At 34.4% G+C, this 23,263-nt stretch overlaps 2 protein-coding genes and 1 long non-coding RNA gene across 4 annotated transcripts in view; 2 read left to right on the forward strand and 1 right to left on the reverse strand.

Moving 5' to 3' along the window:
• The window catches only part of LOC143245436 (uncharacterized), a 38,350-nt gene extending 32,222 nt beyond the window's left edge, over positions 1-6,128 (reverse strand). For both annotated transcript variants that reach the window (XR_013025627.1, XR_013025626.1), the window contains exon 1: positions 5,852-6,128. This is a non-coding gene — a long non-coding RNA (uncharacterized LOC143245436). The remainder of the gene's footprint in view (positions 1-5,851) is intronic.
• LOC143245425 (uncharacterized) overlaps positions 1-23,263 on the forward strand; it is a 222,559-nt gene that overhangs the window by 168,601 nt on the left and 30,695 nt on the right. The gene's annotated exons all lie outside the window — the stretch shown is intronic.
• On the forward strand, positions 6,502-21,051 carry LOC143245432 (uncharacterized). Its single transcript, XM_076491787.1, has 2 exons — positions 6,502-8,287; positions 20,583-21,051. The coding sequence occupies exons 1-2, from the start codon at positions 7,640-7,642 to the stop codon at positions 20,610-20,612; spliced, it is 678 nt and encodes a 225-aa protein (XP_076347902.1). The 5' UTR covers positions 6,502-7,639; the 3' UTR covers positions 20,613-21,051.

Here is a 23,263-nt window from a genome sequence, read left to right on the forward strand (position 1 = left end):
GGTGGTGGTGACTAGCTGCCTTCCTTCTAGCCTTATACTGCATAATTAGGGACGGCTAGCGCAGATAGGCCTCGTGTAGCTTTGCGCAAAATTCAAAAACAAGCAAACAATATAATGATATACGCTAATTAACTTAAAACCAATTAATAAAATAAACTTCATTGAAACCAAAATGGGCTCGGCATGGCCAGGTGGTTAGGGTGTTCGAGTCGTAATCTGAAGATCGCAGGTTCGAATCCCCGTCACACCAAACATGCTCACACTTTCATCTGTGGGGGTGTTATAATGTGATGGTCAACCCCACTATTTGTTGGTAAAAAGTAGCCCAGAATTGACAGTGGATGGAGGTGAGTAGCTGCCTTCCCTCTAGTCTTACACTACTAAAGTAGGGACGGCTAGCGCAGATAGCCTTCGTGTAACTTTTCGCGAAATTCAAAACAAACAAACAAAACCGAAACCAAAATATTCATTGGTGCAAAAACATTTTTAGCTATATATTTCGATCACGTTTGTTCGTCCCGTCATACGCTTCTAGCTGTCGGTTTTCTAAGACTTGAAAAAAGATATCAAAATAGTAATCTAACAGGAGGAACCAATAAGAACAAATCTAAATCATAAAAAAGTATAAGAACCTCTGGCTCAACACATTGAAATGAAATTAACATATGATAAAAAATTAAAAACACGTAGAAAACAGTATATACATATGAAAATATAAAATACAATAGCTACCCAACGTGTAGTTACGGGGCATAATGTAATTACATTGCCGTTCAGCAACCAGTCTGGTTTCCCATGATAACTAACATCAGAATTATTAGCACTCCCCATGTGTATCATAGCATGTTCTATCCTCAAATACGTCCCTAAAGACTTAATCCACAGAAATATAAGTAATTATACAGACATAAAGAAACAGAAGTAGCCTATTCTACTAAAAACACCCATTTGTGTAACACTTCTTGTTTTCAGCCACAGTCAGATGACAGTAGAATTAATTTGGCTGTTATAACATAGCAATCGGCTCAAATCGCTTTGTTTATCACAGTAGTTCTGCTACGTCAGAAAAACGCGATAAATACTCAAAGCAAAGATCATGTAAAATGATTAACATTTGGCCTGATTTTTATTGTCGATGTTACTTTCGTATGTTGTGTCAAAGCACAACTCTTTTACGGAGCTCCGGTAAGTCAAGTGTGGTATATGGCATACAGATTACGGTAAGTCAAGTGTGGTATATGGCATACAGATTATCAGGCGCAGTCATGCAAAGCAGAACAATATGAAGCTATAATGACGTATACACAAGATCTCCAGTCCACTCAAGAAGTTTATATAAGTAAACTTTCGACTCAGAACTCAAGTGCTTAAAAATTTAGATTTGCGAAGAGCTTTTAAGCTGTTGTTTTCTCAGGATTCCTAGTTGTCATTAGCAGTCGAATGAACAAACGATTTCTCTATGAGTTCACCTAACAACCTCAGCTATCCTAACTGTGTATCTAGCAAGTTTTGCACCTAATTTCACAACAAATGAACGAAATAGATTGTTACGAGACGTTTGAACAACATCTGGGTAAAATAATCAAGTGTTAATAATGATGTACTACACATTCTATTTTGAACGTCACGCGAAAGTTTGAAAAACAAGGAATGCCACTTCCTTCCAGTCATTGATTTTTTAGTCGACTGACCATTCTAACTACCGTTAAAGCAGTTAATCTTATTGATTAGAAGGGCAACGTTGACCAATTATTGTAACAAAATTATTGCTCCTCCAGAGGCCTTTTCTCATTTGACTTTTCACAGTCACATACGTATTATCATTGTCTTCTTATAACACAGTGTTCTCAACAACACAGTACACCTGTTCGTCTTAAAGTAATCAGTTTTCTAGAAGCTCGCCAGAGATAGCGTAAGCTTGTAAACGTGATCTCTCTAAGTCATAGTTCATTTCATTGAGCTGTCAAGAGATAAAATATGGACCAATTCGGTCAGAATCGGGTTGATTCTGCGCAACAGGCGGTACCACACTCAATTACTGAGTTTGGAATTCTGTTCCATTACTGTTTTGTTTAAAATCTCTTTTGACGTATGGGGCTCGGCATAGCCAAGCGTGTTAAGGCGTTGGACTCGTAATCCGAGGGTCGCGGGTTCGAATCCCCGTCGCACCAAACGTGCTCGCCCTTTCAGCCGTGGCGGCGTTATAATGTGAAGGTCAATCCCACTATTCGTTGTAAAAGAGTAGCCCAAGAGTTGGCGGTGGATGGTGATGACTAGCTGCCTTTCCTCTAGTCTTACACTGCTAAATTAGGGACAGCTAGCGCAGATAGCCCTTGAGTAGCTTTGCGCGAAATTCAAAACAAACTTTTGACGTATGACTGCTCTCCACAGTTACTGAAGCACAAATCCATAATGGTGACTGTTTTACTACTCCTGTGAACGATACATCTATATATGTAACAACGGCTCGTTTGGGTTGAGAAAATTTTTTACGTAGAGGAGCAAACAACGTTTCGACCTTCTTCGCTCTAAGTTGTTCGCTCCTCTACGTAAAAAAAAATTTCTCAACCCAAACGAGCCGTTTTTACATATATATTTCTCTACAAGTGGGTTTTCTCGACATCACTGAACGATACATCTGCCCAAGAACTTCGGAGGACAATCAGTGAACTGTTTTTCAATAATTTGTATATTACACCATAGATACCTAGGGTAGATGCCTATCCCAATCAGATAGATTAGGGTAAACGAGTCTTATGTAATCTTTACCCGAGTAAAATGATCAACACGTGTTTACGAAATCCATTCAACGAAAATTTCTTAACTGTATGCAAGATCTCTGCACAAAAGTTGAGAAAGACACCTAAACTTTTCTTGATACAGATGTCTTTCATATTACCTATTGAAGGGTAAAATTAATAAATATATGTAAACTGTGTCATCTTTATTAGTTATCAGGGCTTATAATTTAACCACAAAAAAACTTCGTAAAAATCCCGAATTTAATGATCCCATTTATTAAATATTTATTTATCAACCATTCATGAAACAAATTTGTTTTACAAAACTGTGCGTTATTTATATATACGTTTATATAAGCAACGTAATGAATGTATATGCAAAAATAATGTTTCAGAAAATTGTGTTCACTGTCGAATCAAGTATCATTTTTGAGGTATACTGATAGCTTATCTATGTCAAATGTTGAAAGCATGGTTTACTTGATGAATACTAATCAGTATAGCGGCCACCCCTACTTTTTTAAGTTAAGCAGCTTGATTAATCATCTTTATCTTGGTTTTTGTGTCTTATTTTGTTGCACGTTATTAATGAAACCGACTGCATTTTCCAGTTACATACATCGTGTCGACAGCAAAATAACCATTTTTTTTTTAAATACAACTTTCGTCCAATCATGGTTTTATTCTTGGTCCTTTGTTGTTTATTTAATTAGACTATTAGAATTTATTGATAAACATTTATACTTTTATATAAAATATTAAAATGAATGCAATGTGTATAGCTAGATTTTTTTAACTGATTAAAAAAATTGAATAGTTAACTTGGAAATATAAGGCACTCGACTCGAACTCCTAGAGTCGCAGGTTTGTATCTTTTTTTTTTTTGAAATTTCGCACAAAGCTACTCGAGGACTATCTGTGCCAGCCGTCCCTAATTTTGCAGTGTAAAACTAGAGGGAAGGCAGCTAGTCATCACCACCCACCGCCAACTCTTGGGCTACTCTTTTGCCAACGAATAGTGGGATTGACCATGCATTATAACGGCCCCAGAGCTGAAAGAGCTAGCATGTTTGGCGCGACAGGGATGCGAACCCGCGACCCTCGGATTACGAGTCTCACGCCTTAACACGCTAGGCCATGCCGGGCCTAAGGTTTGTATCCCCGTCACACCAAACATGCTCGCTTTTTCAGCCGTGGGGGCGTTATAATGTGACAGTCAATCCCACTATTCGTTGGTAAAAGAGTAGCCCAAAAGTTGGCGGTGGGTGGTGATAACTAGCTGCCTTCCCTCTAGTCTTACACTGCTAAATTAGGGACGGCTAGCGCAGATAGTCCTCGAGTAGCTTTGCGCGAAATTCAAAACAAACAAAAAGTACAATGAAGTGTCATTGATGACTTACAATGATACAGATATGTGAACTAAAATGATGCATAATGATGAGCTATTATGTCGCATATGAATGTCCATGTATGGTCAAAATATCAGATTCATATCGGCCAGCTTGGCCCGTATCTTTACAATTAGAATTTACCTTGTACTCTGGGCCAACTCTTTATGTCCGTTGTTCCGTTAAATCGTATCTTTAAACAAAACGTCTTACTGCTTAAATATTGCGTACGTTGCTTCATTTAATGAACTTAAAACGCTTTGTTAAACAAATGATGAAACTTGGTTCTCACACGTGCTCCTGGATAGAGCGTGATTGGTGGTTAGCGTTCTCGGATTGTGAATTCAAGGGTTATCTCAAGAATAGTTATTTCAATCCCGCCATTCGTCAAACAAGATTAACCCAAGGGCTTACGATGAGCGTTATTAAGTAGCTGCCTCCCCTCTATCTATCTGAAATTAGACAAAGCGCAGATATAACCCTCGTGTAGCTTAGCATGAAAATTCTATAACAACAAGTAAACAAATAACACGTTCTTCAAAATAAAATTATCTGTATTTGCCAAGACAGACAATATAGGGACATAGCTGAAAAGCGTGTTGACATGTTATCTTCCGGGGACTCTGGTGGTGTACGTATTCAGCACAAGTATGTCAAAAATAACTTTTCAGAGACAACCTAAAGGTCAGCCTTTGTAAGAAGAAAATAAGTGAAGGAGTAAAAGGTCCGTAGCGAGACTGACCTTCCTGTAGATAAATATTTCCACGAACAACGATATAAAGTAAACTGGATGAAACCCTAAGTTGATTCGTATTAATTTCTTTTCCATTGCTTCTCGGCCAGGTGGTTAGGGCGTTCGACTCGTAGTCTGAGGGTCGCGGGTTCAAGTTCTCATCACATCAAACATTCTTGCTCTTTCAGTCGTGGGGGCATTATAATGTGACGGCAAACCCCACTATTCGTTGGTAAAAGAGTAACCTAAGAGTTGGCGGTGGGTGGCGATGACCAGCTGCCTTCCCTCTAATGTTACACTGCTAAATTAGGGACGGCTAGCACAGATAGCCCTCGTGTAGTTTTACGCGAAATTCAAAAAACAAACAAACAAACATCTCCATCTTGAAGATCCTTGGTCCCGATCTGAAGATATCTTTATGGCTATATGTATGAATATTTTGCTTCCTAGAAGCGGTCATGTTTCAGTGGAATTATGCTACCTATACAAAATGTCAAAAAATATCTCATTTACATATGTATGTGTGTGTGTGTGTGTGTGCCATTTCACTGCGTCTTTATATGGACTTGAAAAATATAATTCCGTAAGTTACCCTGTTAGGAAACATAAGATTTGAAGTTAAAACATTTGTAACGAACACTATACACTGCAGTTATGAGCCATGTATAATACTAAGTACTTCACTGTACAAATAGTGTATAAAACGAAATCATCTCACATGGAAAGAAGAAGAGTATATAATTATACAGTATTAAGTATGTTGAAAATGTGTTGCTATTTCTGTACTAAACTATGCTTCTTAACCATCAGTAAAAAAAAAACAACAACATTAGGCTTAAAAGACGTAGAGAAAAAGTACAAACCTAGAAACTTAAAAAAAATCAAAGAAAAAGTGTTTCATGTTTTAAGCTGAGCATTGCCTAAAATATTAGAAATAAAAATAATGTTATAATACAAAGATGGTCGATAGTTGTAACTTTTTCACATACCTGCGTGTGTGCTTTCTGGGGTTCCCTTTTGTTAAAAAACCAAACAAAGAAAAACACAGTGTTTTTCTTCTCATAAGTATTCCTAACTTTTGTGGATGAATTCGACGCGTTCATTTTTTTTCTTTCGTCGGGCACACGCAAAACACCCATAGTCAAGACGACGATTGCATTATGGGATAGCAACCTGGATCTTTGCCTGACGCACGCTTGGGTTCAGAGTCCCAAGGCAACTGGGAAGGCCGCTTGCAAGAAGTGAAGGGACGCCGTGTTATTTGAGTGGTCTCGCAGTAAGCGTGAGAATCCACGTGGTGTGTGTGTCTCTCGTGCGTAAGGATAGGACTTTGTCTATTAAGCTGGAATTAAACTACGAGAAACAGTCAGTGTGATAAGTATGGTAAATGTGAACTCAATATGCACTCCCTTAAAATAGTATTAGGTCTATTGTACTTCACGACCAGCTCGTCTTTAAAAAAACGAAGATAGCCCTACTCTTATCCCAGGACGTTCGTCGATGTCTTTAAGCCAAAGCGAATGTTTGCCAGTTTATCACTCAGCTTCCAAAATACTTCCTATTTATGGCTACATTACAGCTTACACAACGTAGGGCACTTCCTGCATGGGATAGGAAATATCTGGTGCATGATCGTGCTTCTCTCTAACTATTCTTCGCTAAAGATTGCACAACTGACTTGTATTGTTAGCACCAGTGTTGTGTTGGTGTGAGCTAACACTTAAAGAATAAAAATAATAATAATCACATTCTGCGTGCATTGTTGTATCACAAGCACAGAGAAAACGTATGTCACGTGTTAGGTGGGCTCTAGGATACTGTCGAAATACCACTTATTGTGATATTACACTTCGAGTTTTTCTGTGTGTGCACTCTTGTTTAGATTTGGAAACTGAATGCTTATTATGTGATCTCTCCGAATACTACCGAAACACCCAGTTGTTCTAGTACTGTTAATAAGTAGAGAAGTATCTATTAAACATTTGTGTTATAAAAACTGTATAACATTGAAGATTTCGTGCTCGAGTCTATTAACTACCTACCTATTCACAATAATATGGCTAAGTAGAAATCAACTTCTGTATAACTTATGTGAATCGTGTATCTAAACTTTTAAATGATTTTACGTTTAGTTGGTACTTGAACAACTCTTGTTTCCATTTTGAGATAAACTTATCATGTTGAATGCCTAATTGCGATGAAACTAAGTTGAATTATCTTTGTTTTCCTAAAGTTTGTACCGTCTTTCTAACGTACTGTTTCCAGAACTTTCAAAGCTTTATAAACCTCAAAGTTGAACACACAAAAGAAACTAATTTATATATACCTGTGGCTCCCGTTAACGTATTTGGAATAATATTCAAATTCATGGAAAATAAGAAAACAAATCTCAAAAAATGTAATATCTTATCGTCCTGCCGTTTGTGGTCTATCTGACTAACCATCTTTTTATGATCAATAGACAACCTACAAGTCTCCTGAGAAGGTTGTTTATTTGGGTCTCTGCCCCAGGGATCAATGAATGTTACACCTGCTTCCTCTCTCTCATAGTCTTGAACAAAGAACTACAAAAAACAGTCATGTGGGCCATGATGTTTCAGCAACGTTAAATAATAGAACTGTGAGTCTTGTTTTTGGTTACCAAATTACTTAACTGGTTTGCTAATATAAAATTCCTTGACGAATTTAAGGAAACCGAGTGGAATTTTTTCTTTTTTTTTCTTGAGCATTCTGTTTCTTCAGGCAGGATTGTATGAGGCAGTTTGTGAACTCCAATTATGTCACACTTTCGGAACAGTTTTACTTTGCCTCATCCATTTAGGAAGTTTAAACTGGAGAATGGCAAAAGAAAAGGAGGCGCTAGTAGTATGCCTAGTCCAGCACTTCCTCGAGCAGAACCTATTTTGTACACAGGAGTTCGATCAGGAGTGGATTATTACGGTCTTAGTATGTTGGAAGATTTCTGTCCATCTAAACGTCACAGTGCCTTTCCCGATTTTTACGGTGGCTACACCAATCATTCTCCAACGGATTCTCACTCGGATTATGAGAGTGCAGCCAGTGAAAGCGTTAACCAGTCAGAAAGTGAGAATACTTCCCTTGCTGGAAGCACATTGACCAGTTCCTCATCAGCTGGGACACCTGAAGCTAGCATCGAAACGTCCGACTATGCCCAAACTAGTAGCAAATACAACGGAGAATCGAAACCAATGTATTCTTCTTCAGGACTTTTCACTGACGTTCATTGTTGCTGTAAAACTAATTGTCATGCTAATGCTGGTTCCACATATCGTTTAAACCTTCAATGTTGCCATCATATGGAACCTTTATGGGAAACTGGAGTCTCAAACACAGGATTACGGACACTTAAGGGAGTGAATTGGTACGACCGAAAATTACGTCATAGGTCATGTCCAATCTTTCAGGTTAGTAGAAACTTTTATCAAGTGTGAATGCACTTTTTAATGTAAATCACTTTTTAAAAAAATTCACGGTTCTTACAAATTTTGAATTCATATAACCCGTACGTGTAATATTTAATAATAAAAGACTTATCAGATTTGATAATTATCTAAAGTATAGATTATCTTACGTATATATATCAAAAGGGTTTAGAACTTATTCCCTTATCATCCTTCAGTAGACCAGCGGTAAGTTTACGGACTTAAACGCTAAAATCCAAGGTTTCTTTCTCTACGGTACACAGATAATAAATAACCAATTGCAGTAACAAAGAACAAAACAGTTCTCTCTTATAATTACAACGATTTAGTTAAACGAAATAACTTTCTTTGAATATTGTTTTGTACTTGGTGATACATTCATTCGCCAATACTTTTAAAAATTCACAAACTCGTTTGTTTTGACTTACGAATAATATTTCTATTGCATAATGTTCTTTCTATTCGATTAAAATATGTGGAAAATTTAATACTATTTTTTTTGGATGTGGCGTTGACTTGGCTGTGCAAACTATGCTGTTACACTTCTCAAACAAAATCTCAGAAGTATAAGCTTCATGTAAATTAATTTTCCGAACTTTGTCGTATATAAAAGATTTTCTGTATTCAACAAAAATTATAAATGAAAACATATTTAACAAAAGCATGTAATGTAAATCGAGTGGTGACCAAAACTTCAGTCTCCAATTTCGATGTGTTAATGTGTGTAAGTGTACGCCTTTGATAAGATGACCTTTAAAACACATTTGAGTTTGGAATAATAATCCAAAGATTTCCTTCCGAGTTTTTTATGTAAACCAAAGTCTATTGATATTGTCAAATTTCGTGACCGTTTCTTAAGATAAACTGTGTAGCATATAAAGTTGGTCATACTGATCCTCAATAAAGATATATATTCTGTGTATTTCATGTGACCTTTCATAAGGACATCTGTGCTAATGTATTTATTACATTAATGAACACTTTGAACATAGTTTGTTAGATCGATTCAGTGACCATTCAGATACAGTTCAGTCAATAAGAAAGATTTGTCCTGTCATGTGTACTTTCATCTTACTTTATTAGGGGAGCTGAACATACCCGCGTTGTAAGCATATCTAGACTGTTTGTCTGGGAAGTCATGATTGTCGATCCGTTGTCGCTAAATTTTCTTCCATATTTTGAGGGTTTTGGTATGGAGGTCAAATCCTACTATTCAATTAGGCAAGATTGGTTCAAGGAATAACGATGGCTTCTACTGTTTGTATTTCCTTTAATTCACGACGACTGTGAGAACTTAAGTTTTACACGGAATCCTTAAACTCCTAAATAAACAACATTCCTCTATTGTAGGTTTGGGTATGGTCAATCTGTAGAATAGACAGCGAACATAAGTTTTACTTGAAATCCTTAAACTCATAAATAAACAACATTCCGCTATTGGAGGTTTGGGTGTGGTCAATCTGCAGAATAGACAGCGAACTTCAGTTTTACATGAAATCCTGAGACTCATAACTAAACAACATTCCTCTATTGTAGGTTTGGGTATGGTCAATCTGTAGAATAGACAGCGAACTTAAGTTTTACTTGAAATCCTTAAACTCATAAATGAACAACAAACATTCCGCTATTGGAGGTTTGGGTGTGGTCAATCTGCAGAATAGACAGTGATATGTATATTTGTTACCACTTTACATTTATTCAATGTATTGAAATTAATAATTTGTTGATTTTTGCTATAGAAGGCCCTGCCCAATGTTATAGACGTTCTTTCTGTTAGTATAGATAACACGACATGCAAATATACACTTTCAACGTTCGACTCAATTATCTTCTATTGCACCATTTTCTTACAAGAAACATTAATTCGATTTTGTTGTTTGTGATGTTTCTTTCTTTAAAACGTTCCATTTTTAAGTGCATTTAAAATACTTAGGAGAACAAATTAGAATAATTTAATATTCATAACGTGAGGAAATTAATGTGTAGAATTATAAACGGACTTTTCTCTACTTTTCCGGGTAAAAGCTCCGGTAAGTGGGCCGAAAGCTTGCAATTAAAATATTTTAACGTAGAGAAAAGTCTGTTTATAATTGTATGGAAGTAGAGTGTTGATATTAACAGCCCCCTCCCATCTGTTTATAGAGTGAGACGTCGTTTCGGCTTCCATGTTATATCGAAGCCTTTGTTAGATCTACCAAGTCTATATTGCCTAAAATACGCATGAAACAGCGAAATAAAGTATAATAGTTACACAAATATAAACATTATGTTTTATAATCAAAATTATCTTTGCAAAATACTTAATTATCTGAATTTACTTATTACAAGCTATGAAGTACTTCCTTTTTTATCAATTTACTTATTACAAGCTATGAAGTACTTCCTTTTTTATCAATTTACTTATTACAAGCTATAAAGTACTTCCTTTTTTATCAATTTACTTATTACAAGCTATGAAGTACTTCCTTTTTTATCAATTTATTTATTACAAGCTATGAAGTACTTCCTTTTTTATCAATTTACTTATTACAAGCTATAAAGTACTTCCTTTTTTATCAATTTACTTATTACAAGCTATAAAGTACTTCCTTTTTTATCAATTTACTTATTACAAGCTATGAAGTACTTCCTTTTTTATCAATTTACTTATTACAAGCTATGAAGTACTTCCCTTTTTATCAATTTACTTAATACAAGCTATGAAGTACTTCCTTTTTTATCAATTTACTTATTACAAGCTATGAAGTACTTCCTTTTTTATCAATTTACTTAATACAAGCTATGAAGTACTTCCTTTTTTATCAATTTACTTATTACAAGCTATGAAGTACTTCCCTTTTTATCAATTTACTTAATACAAGATATGAAGTACTTCCTTTTTTATCAATTTACTTATTACAAGCTATGAATTTTTACGATACCAACAACTTTTTAACTTTTTCACATTGCTAAAGTGACAGGACTCGACATGGCCAAATGTGTAAAGGCGTTCGACTCATAATCCGAGTGTCGCGGGCTCGAATCCCGGTCGCACCAGATATGCTCCCCCTTTCAGCTGTGGGGGCGTTATAATGTGACGATCAATCCCACTATTCGTTGGTAAAAAAATCGCCCAAATATTTTATAATATTTGTCTGTAATAAAATTATTTTTCATTAAGTGTGCTTGAAATTAAACTTTGCTTGTTATGTTAAACGAGAAAGAGACGAAACAAGATATTTTCTGTCAGCTACAAGTTTCCGACGCTAAAATAGTTTGAGTTTCGTTTAAACGTAATTCTGGGAAATATTTTATGGTTATGAAAAAAAAAAGCCTTAAATTAGTTATGAATTCCTTCGTCATAGAGCATATGATTACAATACTTTTATGTTTAAGTTATCTGTTAAAATGTTTCGCTTGTATGAGAAGGTTTACTTACAATGCAAGCTTTGAAATGTCTTTAAACGTTAGGTTTTTTTTTCAAATGGCTTTAACCTCTTCATATCTTTGTTGTTGTAAAGGTTTTACCGCAAGCGGAATTCTCTTTCAGGCAAAAACCGCAGATAATCAACCTCTCCGCTGTAATAAAAACATTTCGTCAAACCAAACTCTTCATTACAAAAAGCAAGGGTGCAACGCCCTCTATAGAACGACCATACTTTTTTGGTATTTTTTTTTAACAAGCTGGTTAAGCCGACCTAATAATTAATGGGTACCATCGTATAAAACTGAACCTTCTCGGGACTCTTCTTTATGGAACACCTTAGGGAAGAAAGAGCGGAGTGGTATTTTTGTTACTATTCTCTTTATTTCAGTAAAATTCATATGAATATTTGTTACTGCACTAAAAATAAATCTAGTTATTATTCAGATATACAATAGGACCCAGTCATGTAGCTGAAAGTTTAATTACAGGCGTACCGTATATTGATCACCACATCACATAGGTGTGTATCTAACATCAATCAATCAACTTTTATAATAAAAAAGTTGTTTAAAAATCAGTATTGTTGATCTAAGTATGAAAACATGATCTCTTTTTTTTGCCTTCATTGTTTGCGAGCGCGAACGTGATGTGTAGTTTAATATTTTTTACGTTGCTTTGCCTGCTGTTTGGAAAGGGGATGATAGTATATGCAAGGTTTTTTTTTTTTTATCAGTTGTCTTTTAATTTCAGGTTGCATGATTTTGCTATCATAATGTTTATCGTTTGATTTAAGCATCGGTATGTATATGTCTGTGATTGTATTTATTTTCATTACCTCGTGTGTGTTTTTGAGGGTGTTTTTTTTCGGATATAATAATGATAAAAATCTGACGAAGTTATATAAATTACCTGTACTTTTATAGTGCAAAAGTACATATTAATTTAAACGTAATCCAATTTTAATGATGTACCATTACTGCTAAAGAGAGTTCAGCATACGTTCCACATTGACTTTCAAAACAACAACAGTGCTAACGTCTAACCCTCGAACTTATTCACATATTATTTTCCAAGTGATCACAAGTGAAAAGATAAGTGAGACGTTACATCCTTCAAACTAAACACACTTCAATATTTGTAAAAATTAGTTGGGCATCTGCCAGTAAAACTAGACCGTAATTTACAATAAAATTTATTGGAAAGCTGCCAGTAATAAAACTGTGACTAATCTATTGAAACTTTGTTGCTTTAAGTATTTACAGCATTATGAAGTATAGGAGTATGAGTGTATAGGAGCGGCAATGTAGAAATAGAATAATAAAATATAACATGTAGGAATTCCCGTTGTTCTATCTGATAAGCAAAAAAAACATACACATAGCTACTGCAAATTATACAGTAATAAAATATTGGATTATTAAATATGGCAAACTATTTTGAAACTTAATTTTTTGTACGAAACTTCTCGGTTATGACAATTTTAGAAGCAAGAAGTCTATGTTAACGTTATTTCTGTAAAAATTAACATGTTTCTGAAGATGTATATTTTATATAGATATGCTGAACATGCGTACTATAAGATTCATGTACATATTACGAACTTATACGGGAAGGCCAGGTGGTTAAGGCGCCGGACTTGTAATCTGAGGGTCGCGAGTTCGAATCCCTCTCGTACCAAACATGTTCGCCCTTTCACTTATGTAGGCATTATAATGTGACGGTCAGTAACATTATTCGTTGGTAAAAGAGTAGCCCAAAAGTTGGCGGTGGGTGGTGATGACTAACTGCCTTCACTCTAGCCTTACATTGCATAAGTAGGGACGCTTAGCGGAGATAGCCCTCGTGTAATTTAGCGCGAAATTCAAAACCAAACCAATATTTTTAGTCAATATTCTGTATGAGTTCTTTTGTACATTTAACATAATTTTCGATCTTTTCCTCAGTTTATATCTGTAATGGCTGCTATATCACTTCTAGAATTTGGAAATTTTAATATCGTTTTACACAAATACCGTAATTGAACTTTGATTTTATAATCATATCGAGTAGGTTTCATGTGGTTGATTAATAGAACATTCTTCTTAGCATTGTGCATATACTGATAGTCGGTCGGAGTCGTCTTCAAGTGGTGAGGAATGTACGGTTCGTTCTTTATTTGGTTTCGATTGTTAACACCCATAAAATCCTTTCAAACAACAGTTTTAGATAAGTTGTGTGTATGTGATAACACAGTGTCCTAAAACGAAATGTTACTGTTTAACTTGTGTAGGTGTGTGCGAAGTGCATGCTGGATAGAACAACATTGTATCATCATTGTCAATGTTGAAAGACAGTTGTTTCAGTTTAGTGAACTTTTTCAATCTGATTTTTCAAACTAACATAAAAAAATTATCTTATGTCAACTTCTAAATGCATATAATTTTATTTTACCTGAATTTTGTCTTTCATAAAGAAATCCACGAGTTTAACCTGTGTTTTCGTAATCGTTGTTAATAACGTAGATAACTGAGTACCACTGATTGAGTGTCGCTGTTCACGAATTACGTCATAACACTCGTTTGTAATTCACGTATTTTAGTTAAATGTAGAATTATATTATTCCTGCCAACTTCGCTCCTTATTCTTATCAGTAAAGTCATATATGATGTTTAAAAAATAAGTTATTTAAACGAACATTTATGGCTCCAGTATTTAATAACATCAACGAACATTTGACACGTGTGTGTACAGTAATAAACATTTAATTCGTGAACGTTTCGGAATATAAATATTCCACCTTCAACAAACTATATTCATCCTGATAAATTGTTACGTATAAAATTTCAACATTTTTTTAAAAAAGTCATTAAACCACAGAATGAATAAAATACATTAAAAAACAACCAAATAAATAGTAAAGAATAGAATAATACAATAATTCTATCGATATTATACAAGTGTTCAGAACAGACTTAATTTTTGTGAAACTGAGTTATTGTTTCAGAATTGGAAGTTTATTTAAAACACATAAACTTTCTTTAATTCAAAGTTCAAATTTGTTATTTTCACTATGTGTGCAAATTGTGGAATCGTGTATTTGGTAGTATTTTACAAGTTGTGCTTGATACTCATATGCACCCAGACTCACGTGTGTAATTGGAGTACAGTTTTGCCAATATCAATGGTGTTACAACTACAATGTGTGTATTTATTTATATATTATCTTGGAACATGTACGGGTAGGTAATAGGTTTCTAGATCTGAATAGATTTTGTATTTTCTGTCATCCCGAATTTCAAAGTAACTCTCGTCTGGATCGTCTAATAACGAACTTTTAATTAAATAAAGTTTATCTATGATAAATGAACTGTCGACTTTAAATCATATTACGGCTTCAGTAGAGTTGATTCTGTTTTGAACACTTGTATAATATTGTTTAGTTATCCTATTCCTTATTGTTTATTTGGTTGTCTTTTAATTTACTTCATCTTTATATCTTGTATTTTAGTTTATTTTCATAAAATGTTTCAACTTTGTAAAATTGTGTACCGACTAATTAATCATGTTCATCAGAGCTTTCTAAAGATGGAATATGTTTATTCCGAAACGTTCGAGAATTAAATGTTCGTTGTTGTACATACACATCTTAAATGTTCGTTGTTGTACATACACATATCAAATGTTCGTTGTTGTACATACACATATCAAATGTTCGTTGTTGTACATACACATCTCAAATGTTCGTTGGTGTACATACACATATCAAATGTTCGTTGTTGTACATACACATATCAAATGTTCGTTGTTGTACATACACATCTCAAATGTTCGTTGTTGTACATACACATCTTAAATGTTCGTTGTTGTACATACACATATCAAATGTTCGTTGTTGTACATACACATCTCAAATGTTCGTTGTTGTACATACACATATCAGATGTTCGTTGTTGTACATACACATATCAAATGTTCGTTATTGTACATACACATCTCAAATGTTCGTTGTTGCTGCTGTCGTTCTGTTGTTCATTATTAAACTTCGATTCCTGTCGAATGAGTCTGTTGTTAAAAGCATCATTTTAAAAGAATACACTTAAATAGACACATTATTTTCATATGGCGGCATGGTTACGCCTGTTAGTATTACTAAAAACCGTTCAATAATAGTGAGGTGACGGTTATCTCTAAGAATGGTTTTGTGGCAAGACCTGGAGTATATCACACGAGACTTGAGTAGTAGATCGTGTAGCACTACAGATTGTGCTATCTTAAAAGAGTCCCTGAAATAGGGTAAGCTAGGACAGTAACACACCTGCACATATTACTAAACCACGTGGCAGTTGAGAAATCTTCAAGGTTGTCTGTTCTTATTTCCTGGCTTTATATGGAGCCGTAGAGAAATGGAAAGGCTTATTCATCATTTATTTTGGTAGTTAGGATTTTATATTCATTTTTTTCTTTTGTTTGTTTCTTCATTTAGTTTTTATAATAACATATATTATGCAATATAATATAAAATGCGTTTATAACGCACAATTATAATTGCAATAGTAATTGATATAATTTAATTTACTTCGCTTGTGTTTGTATAGATGCATTTAAATTAGAAAAAATACTTGAAAAACAACGTTTATTTAACAGACCTGACTGAGAAATTTCACTGAAGGAAGGTATAGTTTCGAAAACCATTCAAGCTAACGAGTTTTTATCCGATTTTGTTTATCCTACGTTATTTCATAGTATTGTGAGCATTGTTGAAGTGTATATTTACGATATAAATTGCTGCAACTTGCCAAATTGCGCACAACTTTTGATAGATTATTGTGTCACTGGAAACAATCTAAAGGGCTCAACGTTATGTGTTATAACATCATCAGGACTTCCCATCCCAATGTATGTGTTGTAACATCATAAGGGCATCTCAGTGAACAAGTTCTCCTGCTCTCTTTAAGATAAATACTTACTCTATCTGTGGACTTGAACGTTACTCTCAAGAGCATCTCACAGCTGTCGTTGTCATAGTCGCTAAACTTGAGGACTATTTTATCTGAGACACTATGGCTGCAGGTTACTCTATTACTCTATTCTTTTTAGAACCTGACTTGTCCTCAATACCCTCCTATTTCCGTGATCTGTGATCACCAGTTTACTTTGGTCGCCTTCAGAAACATGATTCATGAGCTCATGCGTAACAACCTGGTAATGATGATGGGTTCCTGCTGTCATTTTGATGTATGTACAGTAAACAATGCCATGCTGAAATGGTTTATTTGTACTTGTTCAGAATGGACGTATGATTGATTAGACTTGGGTTTCAACAAGGATCATACCATGTACTGTATAGAGTATTTAGGGAACTTAGTGTGATACGTATACATATTATGAGTGATCAGACTAAAAATACACCTAGATATCTAGGGTTTGAGATAACCTCATTTAAAGTACATCCTGCATAGAAACCAATATTTCGCAACTTAATACTCAACTGCTTTTGGTGAAGCTTATTGTAACTATTCAGTTTATTGTATCACAGAAAGTATCAGAAATAAACTTAAATTAAATAAACTTTGTGAATACGACTGGTAGTTTTAATGTAGTCCTGTTTAGTTTACTAATATATCTTCATGCAGATTCTTACATGTGTGTATAAATGTTTCTTTGTCTTTAAAGATTTCGTTAAAGAAACACGAATGTATATGGATTATTGAAACATACTTACACATTTGTGATGACGAGAAACCCTCTTTGTTAACCTGAAGAAGACCTAATAAGGTCAAAACGTTGTTTTGTATTTTAATTAAAGTTTTAATACCCATGCCAGCTGTTTTGAGAATACATTCTTACTTACACATTCATCTAATACAGTATCTGGCACATGTGTAAAGTGTGTATAAAATAAATAAAGTTTGAACAGTAAATAAACGCGAGCTTATTATAAAACGTCAAGAAAGAATAAAATACTGAATATTAAAATCTAAGCTGATGTCGAAAATCCAGTAAAATACGATGTTATTTAGACAGAAACTAAGGTTTAAGCATACGAAAGATGGTTGAGGTTCAAGCATATTTTATGGTTTGCAGTAAATCTTTGTTTTAAAACTTCAAATAATTTAAAATGGGTTTTATTTGTTTTCTTTATTTAAAATTATTGTTTTAACCTTCAACTTTACTTTTGTTATATACGTCGTTCTTTTACTAACCATGGTAATAATTTCTTAAAACTGTTTTTGTCAGTGAAATGTTCCTTCTAAGCTCGCACAAACAAAAAAAATACACAATGGTTCTTGGTGTTTGTTATCTTCCAAAACATGAGGCTCCGTAATGTTGTTTAGTAAAATGAGGGGGCAGATAAGGACAGCAGAAACATAAGAGTCAGACTCATAATTTGAGGTAGCATCTTACGGGGTGGTCATACCGTCCCACAGGGTGGGAAAATATCCTGGCTGTCTGCAGGGCGCCATTTCTTCAGCAGCGCTAGGGGTGGCTTATTTCCATACATGAACAAAAGTAGTTCTAGACGTTCGTTATCCTCTGATTATGACAAGTGCTCTTCGTGCTTTTTAACCCTATTTTCCTTTTTTGTGCTGTTTTCCCTTTTCAAAACTCGCGTATAAAGTGCTTGTGCAAGTCATGCATGTAGATTATGGTTTTTACTGTATAACAGCAGTACGTTATATTCTCTTTCAGAGAGCATTAGAAAGACTGCTATCACATTCACGTGCCAGAAGCCAAATGTGATAAAATTTTCCATTAAATCAAGGCTTAACGTAAGGGATTCTTAAGGATAAGAAATTTTGAAAATTTGTAAACTTTATACAGTACGTAGCTGAAACCTCTTTCACATTGACTGTGTGTGAAAATAACTCTCTTCTTCAACAAAGACAGTTTTATTACAAGCAGTCACTCTGCGAGTAGGCTCAAAGGACACACACTGCAAGTCTTAGTTGCAAAGGGAAAAATAACGACTTCAACTGTTGGACGAACCGAGTTCACTAGTTGGAAAATTACCCTTCCTATATACACACTATTTTAAGGCTTATTTTAAATAAGAAACACCGTTTTAATATTATGCTTTTTTATGATTGGATGGCACAATTAATAACAAGTTGGATACACTTCACACCGAAACTCACCCTTTTTTCATAACTGTGTGTATGTGTGGGCTCGTAATGAGTTTATCTCCTGTATCATACGTAACCACAAAATTACGCGACAATGGAGCCTCAGATTCATAGAATGTGCACTTCATTTAAGTCCAGAGATATCACAGGTGAAGTGTCTGATGGCATAATGTGTGCTACTTCAACTCAAGCTAATCATATGTGAAACTTAATTTATAGCAATCTTATTTTTAAAACTTTTTATTCAGCGCAAGTTCACCTAATAACTGTAACAATTAACATTTAACAAAAAGTCAGTTAACTGCACACGTTTTTATCATGAAATCTATTCTTGACTTTCAGTTGCTTGTTCCATTTGAATTCTTAAACTTACATGTGTTTTTCACATAATTAATATTCGTCCTAATATATAACTATAGTTAAAACAAGATCTATATATATATTGTAAGATACAGTATCATGACAGTCACAAACCTGCTTCAATAATAATCTAAAGCGATACGAAAAGTTATTAGATGTAAAAATCAAGAACATAATATTTTTATTATATACATTATCTCTTCCATTTAAAAGAAACGGCGCCATTTTTACTTCACGTTACATTATTGGTTAAGCCACTTTCTAGATGATCCGTGAGATTAAAAGATATAAAACAGTGATAAAGGTGTGCGCATGCTCAAATGGCTGAACTACTCCATAAACATGAAGGACCCCCAGTGTTGTTGTTAATTGAGCTTTAAGTCGCATTTCACATTTAGCTTCCCGTGCAAACAAACAAGCAGCGAGAAAAATAAATTGTGGGAAGTGGTATTTTCCCAAGGGCAGTTAAAGCTGTTTTTAAATTCACTATGATTTATTGTTATTCCTTGTTTTTAAAGAGTTATAGGATCATTGCCACTTACCTATGTACATATCATGATATGTAACAAATATACCTAAAAGTATCTAAAGCATAATGCTTGTTTTAAATTTATAACATACCAGTAATATATTGCTCATACTTTGTGTGAAAATACAAACAGTGATATAGTTTGTTGTTGTTTTACATTACGATATGTATTGTTATTATCACAGAAAGAATTTTTGATGATTTTTTTATAATTAGTTTTCACTCTATTCTAGAAAAAAAACAAGTTATTGAAGTTCTATTGTTATCAGTACATTGTATAAAAATATCACTAAGTCAGTTGAGCACAAGTTTTTATTATTTTTGTAAAACGAAGACTAAATTGTAACTTTGATAATCTACGGGACTTCATTCTTTATTAACAACAGTATATCAAAATTATAGAACGAGGAGAGAATTGTTCTCCGAATTCTGAAAAAAACATTATGATAATATTTTCGGAATATCCTTTAGTGTATTTTTGAAAAGTACAATATACGTGTTGTTCTTAACGTTTGTTTGTTTTTTGAATTTTGCACAAAGCTACTCGAGGGCTGTCTGTGCTCGCCGTCCCTAATTTAGCAGTGTAAGACTAGAGGGAAGGCAGCTTGTCATCACCACCCACCGCCAACTCTTGGGTTACTCTTTTACCAACGAATAGTGTTACTGACCGTCACTTTATAACGCCCGCACGGCTGAAAGGGCAAGCATGTATAGCGTGAAGGGGATTCGAACCCGCGACTCTCAAATTACGAGTCGAGTGTCTTAACCACCTGCCCATGCCGGGCCTAACACAGAAAGCTTCATGTCCACTGAAGGTAACCTTGCTTCTTGAATAAGGCGAAATATTCTAAAGAATTGTTGTTTGTTGTTTCTTTACAGAGGTCTCAATTGTTGGAGAAGACATCATAGTGTTTCTCCTCAGGTTTCACAAGTTCGTCTTGATTGAAGCGAGTTATTCAAAAAGACTATTTTGGTCATGAAAAAGAAGAAAGCGTTATAGTTAATGGTGTATAATAGACAGCTTCACATTAAAGACAGGTTTATTAAGGCGACAAATAACTGTGATATAATTCCATGCTGTTAATATAGCAGTCGTGTTTTCTTATAGTAAATGACAGTTCTATAGACGACATTCCGAAACAAACATGAAACAATATACGTTTACTGTTCTTGTACCGATTCAACAGCGTGATGTACTTAATCCGTCACATTTATTTTCTTATTATTTTTAAACTTCCAAGTTCACGTGTTTTCAGTTGCCATTCTATCTAGCAGCTTTTTAAACACAATCGGCGACAATATTATTTACATATTCTATTTGACGTTACAAATTTCCGTCGACGTGGATGAAACTTGAATCCCGTATCACACAGAATAATATGTGGTTTCTTTTCTTTTGAGTGGAAACTCTGTAGAGTTAACCTTCAAAATAAAGCTGGTACGTGTTTAACTTTGTACAGCTTACATGTTAAGATATTTACAGTAATTACAAAGAGGGCGAGATTATATTTATTTATTCATTCATTTATTCCTTATGCCAGAAGAATGAAAAATATAAATAATTATCCAACTAGGTTAATATTGTTACGTATTATAATTTATCCCGAACGAGTCACCGGAAATTTTAATTTAAATTTAAAAGTTAATTGAGTATTGATACGTATCAAGGTTATGATATTTTCCAACAAGATTGGTATATACACATATTTTAATATACAAACAACAATACAATTTATAATAACGGTTATTACAAATAATTATTTATATACACAAGATTTAAAAATATATAAACAGTATTAAGTCTCCTATCTGGTCTGGAACTGAATATCTTATCGACAGTTCATGATGAGTGAATTAATTTTAAGTTGATAAACTAGCTATTTCTGTATTCATGGCTGATCTCACACCGTTTAAACGCTGACTTTTGTTCGAGAAAGATATCTAATGTCCTCGTAGAAATACTAATGCTAGAAGTTAATTCTCTGAAGTTAAACAGTTTATAATGTTCGAAGTCTATAAATGTTTTTAATAATATCTGTAGTTTCCTAAGTGGTAAGTGTTTATTATATTTATATACCAAGGTTTATGGTATAGTAACTGTAGCAAATTAACAACAATGTTAAACTGTCTCTTCTCTCGTCAATTCATTAACCTTAAGGCGGCATTTTCGAAAGTTCAGTTAGTAGTAATACTGGCATCCACTAGTATTTTGCATACACATATCGTACATTGTTGATTCTTACGCTCAAGAATCTCCTACAAATTTAGAGAATAGTCGAGACTTTCGTAATACATACTTAACAATATAAGTTACATTATTTCTAAATATATAATAAGTTAAAACAAAGATTCACATTAAAGTAGATACATAATAGTAAATTCGTTACAATATCCGTAAATTTTCTCAACAGAATATGTTTGACGCAAGAACAACTTTTCGAAAAACATGTCTTTTTATTATGCGACTAATATTTATTCTAGTACGTGGTATCTTATCTAGATATTATTATTCGGCGGATAAAGTTCCGTACCACGCACCTAATTTTATAACGATCTAGTCTCTCCATTACTTATTGATTTTTTTGTATATCGCTGTAAGGATGGCAACATTTTACTTTGAATAAGTGTTAAAACTATTATGCCTCACCCATACCCCAGTGTCCTAGCTAAAGGCCTATAACACATAACGAGACCTGTGGTAGGCACGGCACACGACTGTACAGAATATATATTAATTTTACTGTATATAGCGAAGTTTCACAGTGGTAAGTAACATCAAAACGATTCTATGTCCACTATGGATTCCAGTGGCACAGCGTTATTTCTGCGGACTTACAACGCTTTGGGCATGACTACAAATAACGAACAAATTTATATGAAAATTAACACGATTAAACTCGCCAGGAATTCTATATGGGTTCTCTCTTGTGCACCGTGTCTTGCACCAGGACTACACGTTCTTGATTAAATTCTTCGTTAAAAAAAGGATAAAATATTTTAAAGCAAAATAATGAAACCTAGTAGCAATATAAAAAATGTACGAATCTTTGTCTACATTTAAGTTTTGCCAAATTCACTTCAAATATAAAACTCGATTAAAATATTTTGGTCAAGGCATTGTTTTGTTGCAAAGCTACTCGAGGGCTATCTGCACTAGCCGTCCCTAATTTAGCAGTGTAAGACTAGAGGGAAGGCAGCTAGTCATCACCACCCACCGCCAACTCTTGGGTTACTCTTTTACCAACGAATAGTGGGATTGACCGTCACATTATAACGCCCCCACGGCTGGGAGGGCGAGCATGTTTGGTGCGACTGGGATTCGAACCCGCTACCCTCGGGTTACGACTCGAACGCCTTAACGTGCTTGGCCATGCCGGGCCTTGGTCAAGGCATGAGGCAAATACATTTATGCATTAATGTGAAAAAAAACACGAAGATTTTCTTCTCGGACTCTTTGCGATTGTAGGTCCACATTTAAGCGTATTTTATTTATATTCAGAAGCCGAAACTTTGTGCCCATAGCTTTGTGCGAAATCTAAGAAACAAGTAAAACTTTATGC

The sequence above is a fragment of the Tachypleus tridentatus genome, chromosome 1 (assembly GCF_004210375.1).
Source record: "Tachypleus tridentatus isolate NWPU-2018 chromosome 1, ASM421037v1, whole genome shotgun sequence".
In the NCBI taxonomy this organism is placed as follows: Eukaryota; Metazoa; Arthropoda; class Merostomata; order Xiphosura; family Limulidae; genus Tachypleus; species Tachypleus tridentatus.

Bases quoted from the DNA above. Each gene is read 5' to 3' on its own strand.
- LOC143245432 (XM_076491787.1), top strand. From the start codon at position 7,640: ATGTCACACTTTCGGAACAGTTTTACTTTGCCTCATCCATTTAGGAAG. The intron at 8,288-20,582 runs GTTAGTAGAAAC...GTTTCTTTACAG, and splicing joins GGTCATGTCCAATCTTTCAG to AGGTCTCAATTGTTGGAGAA.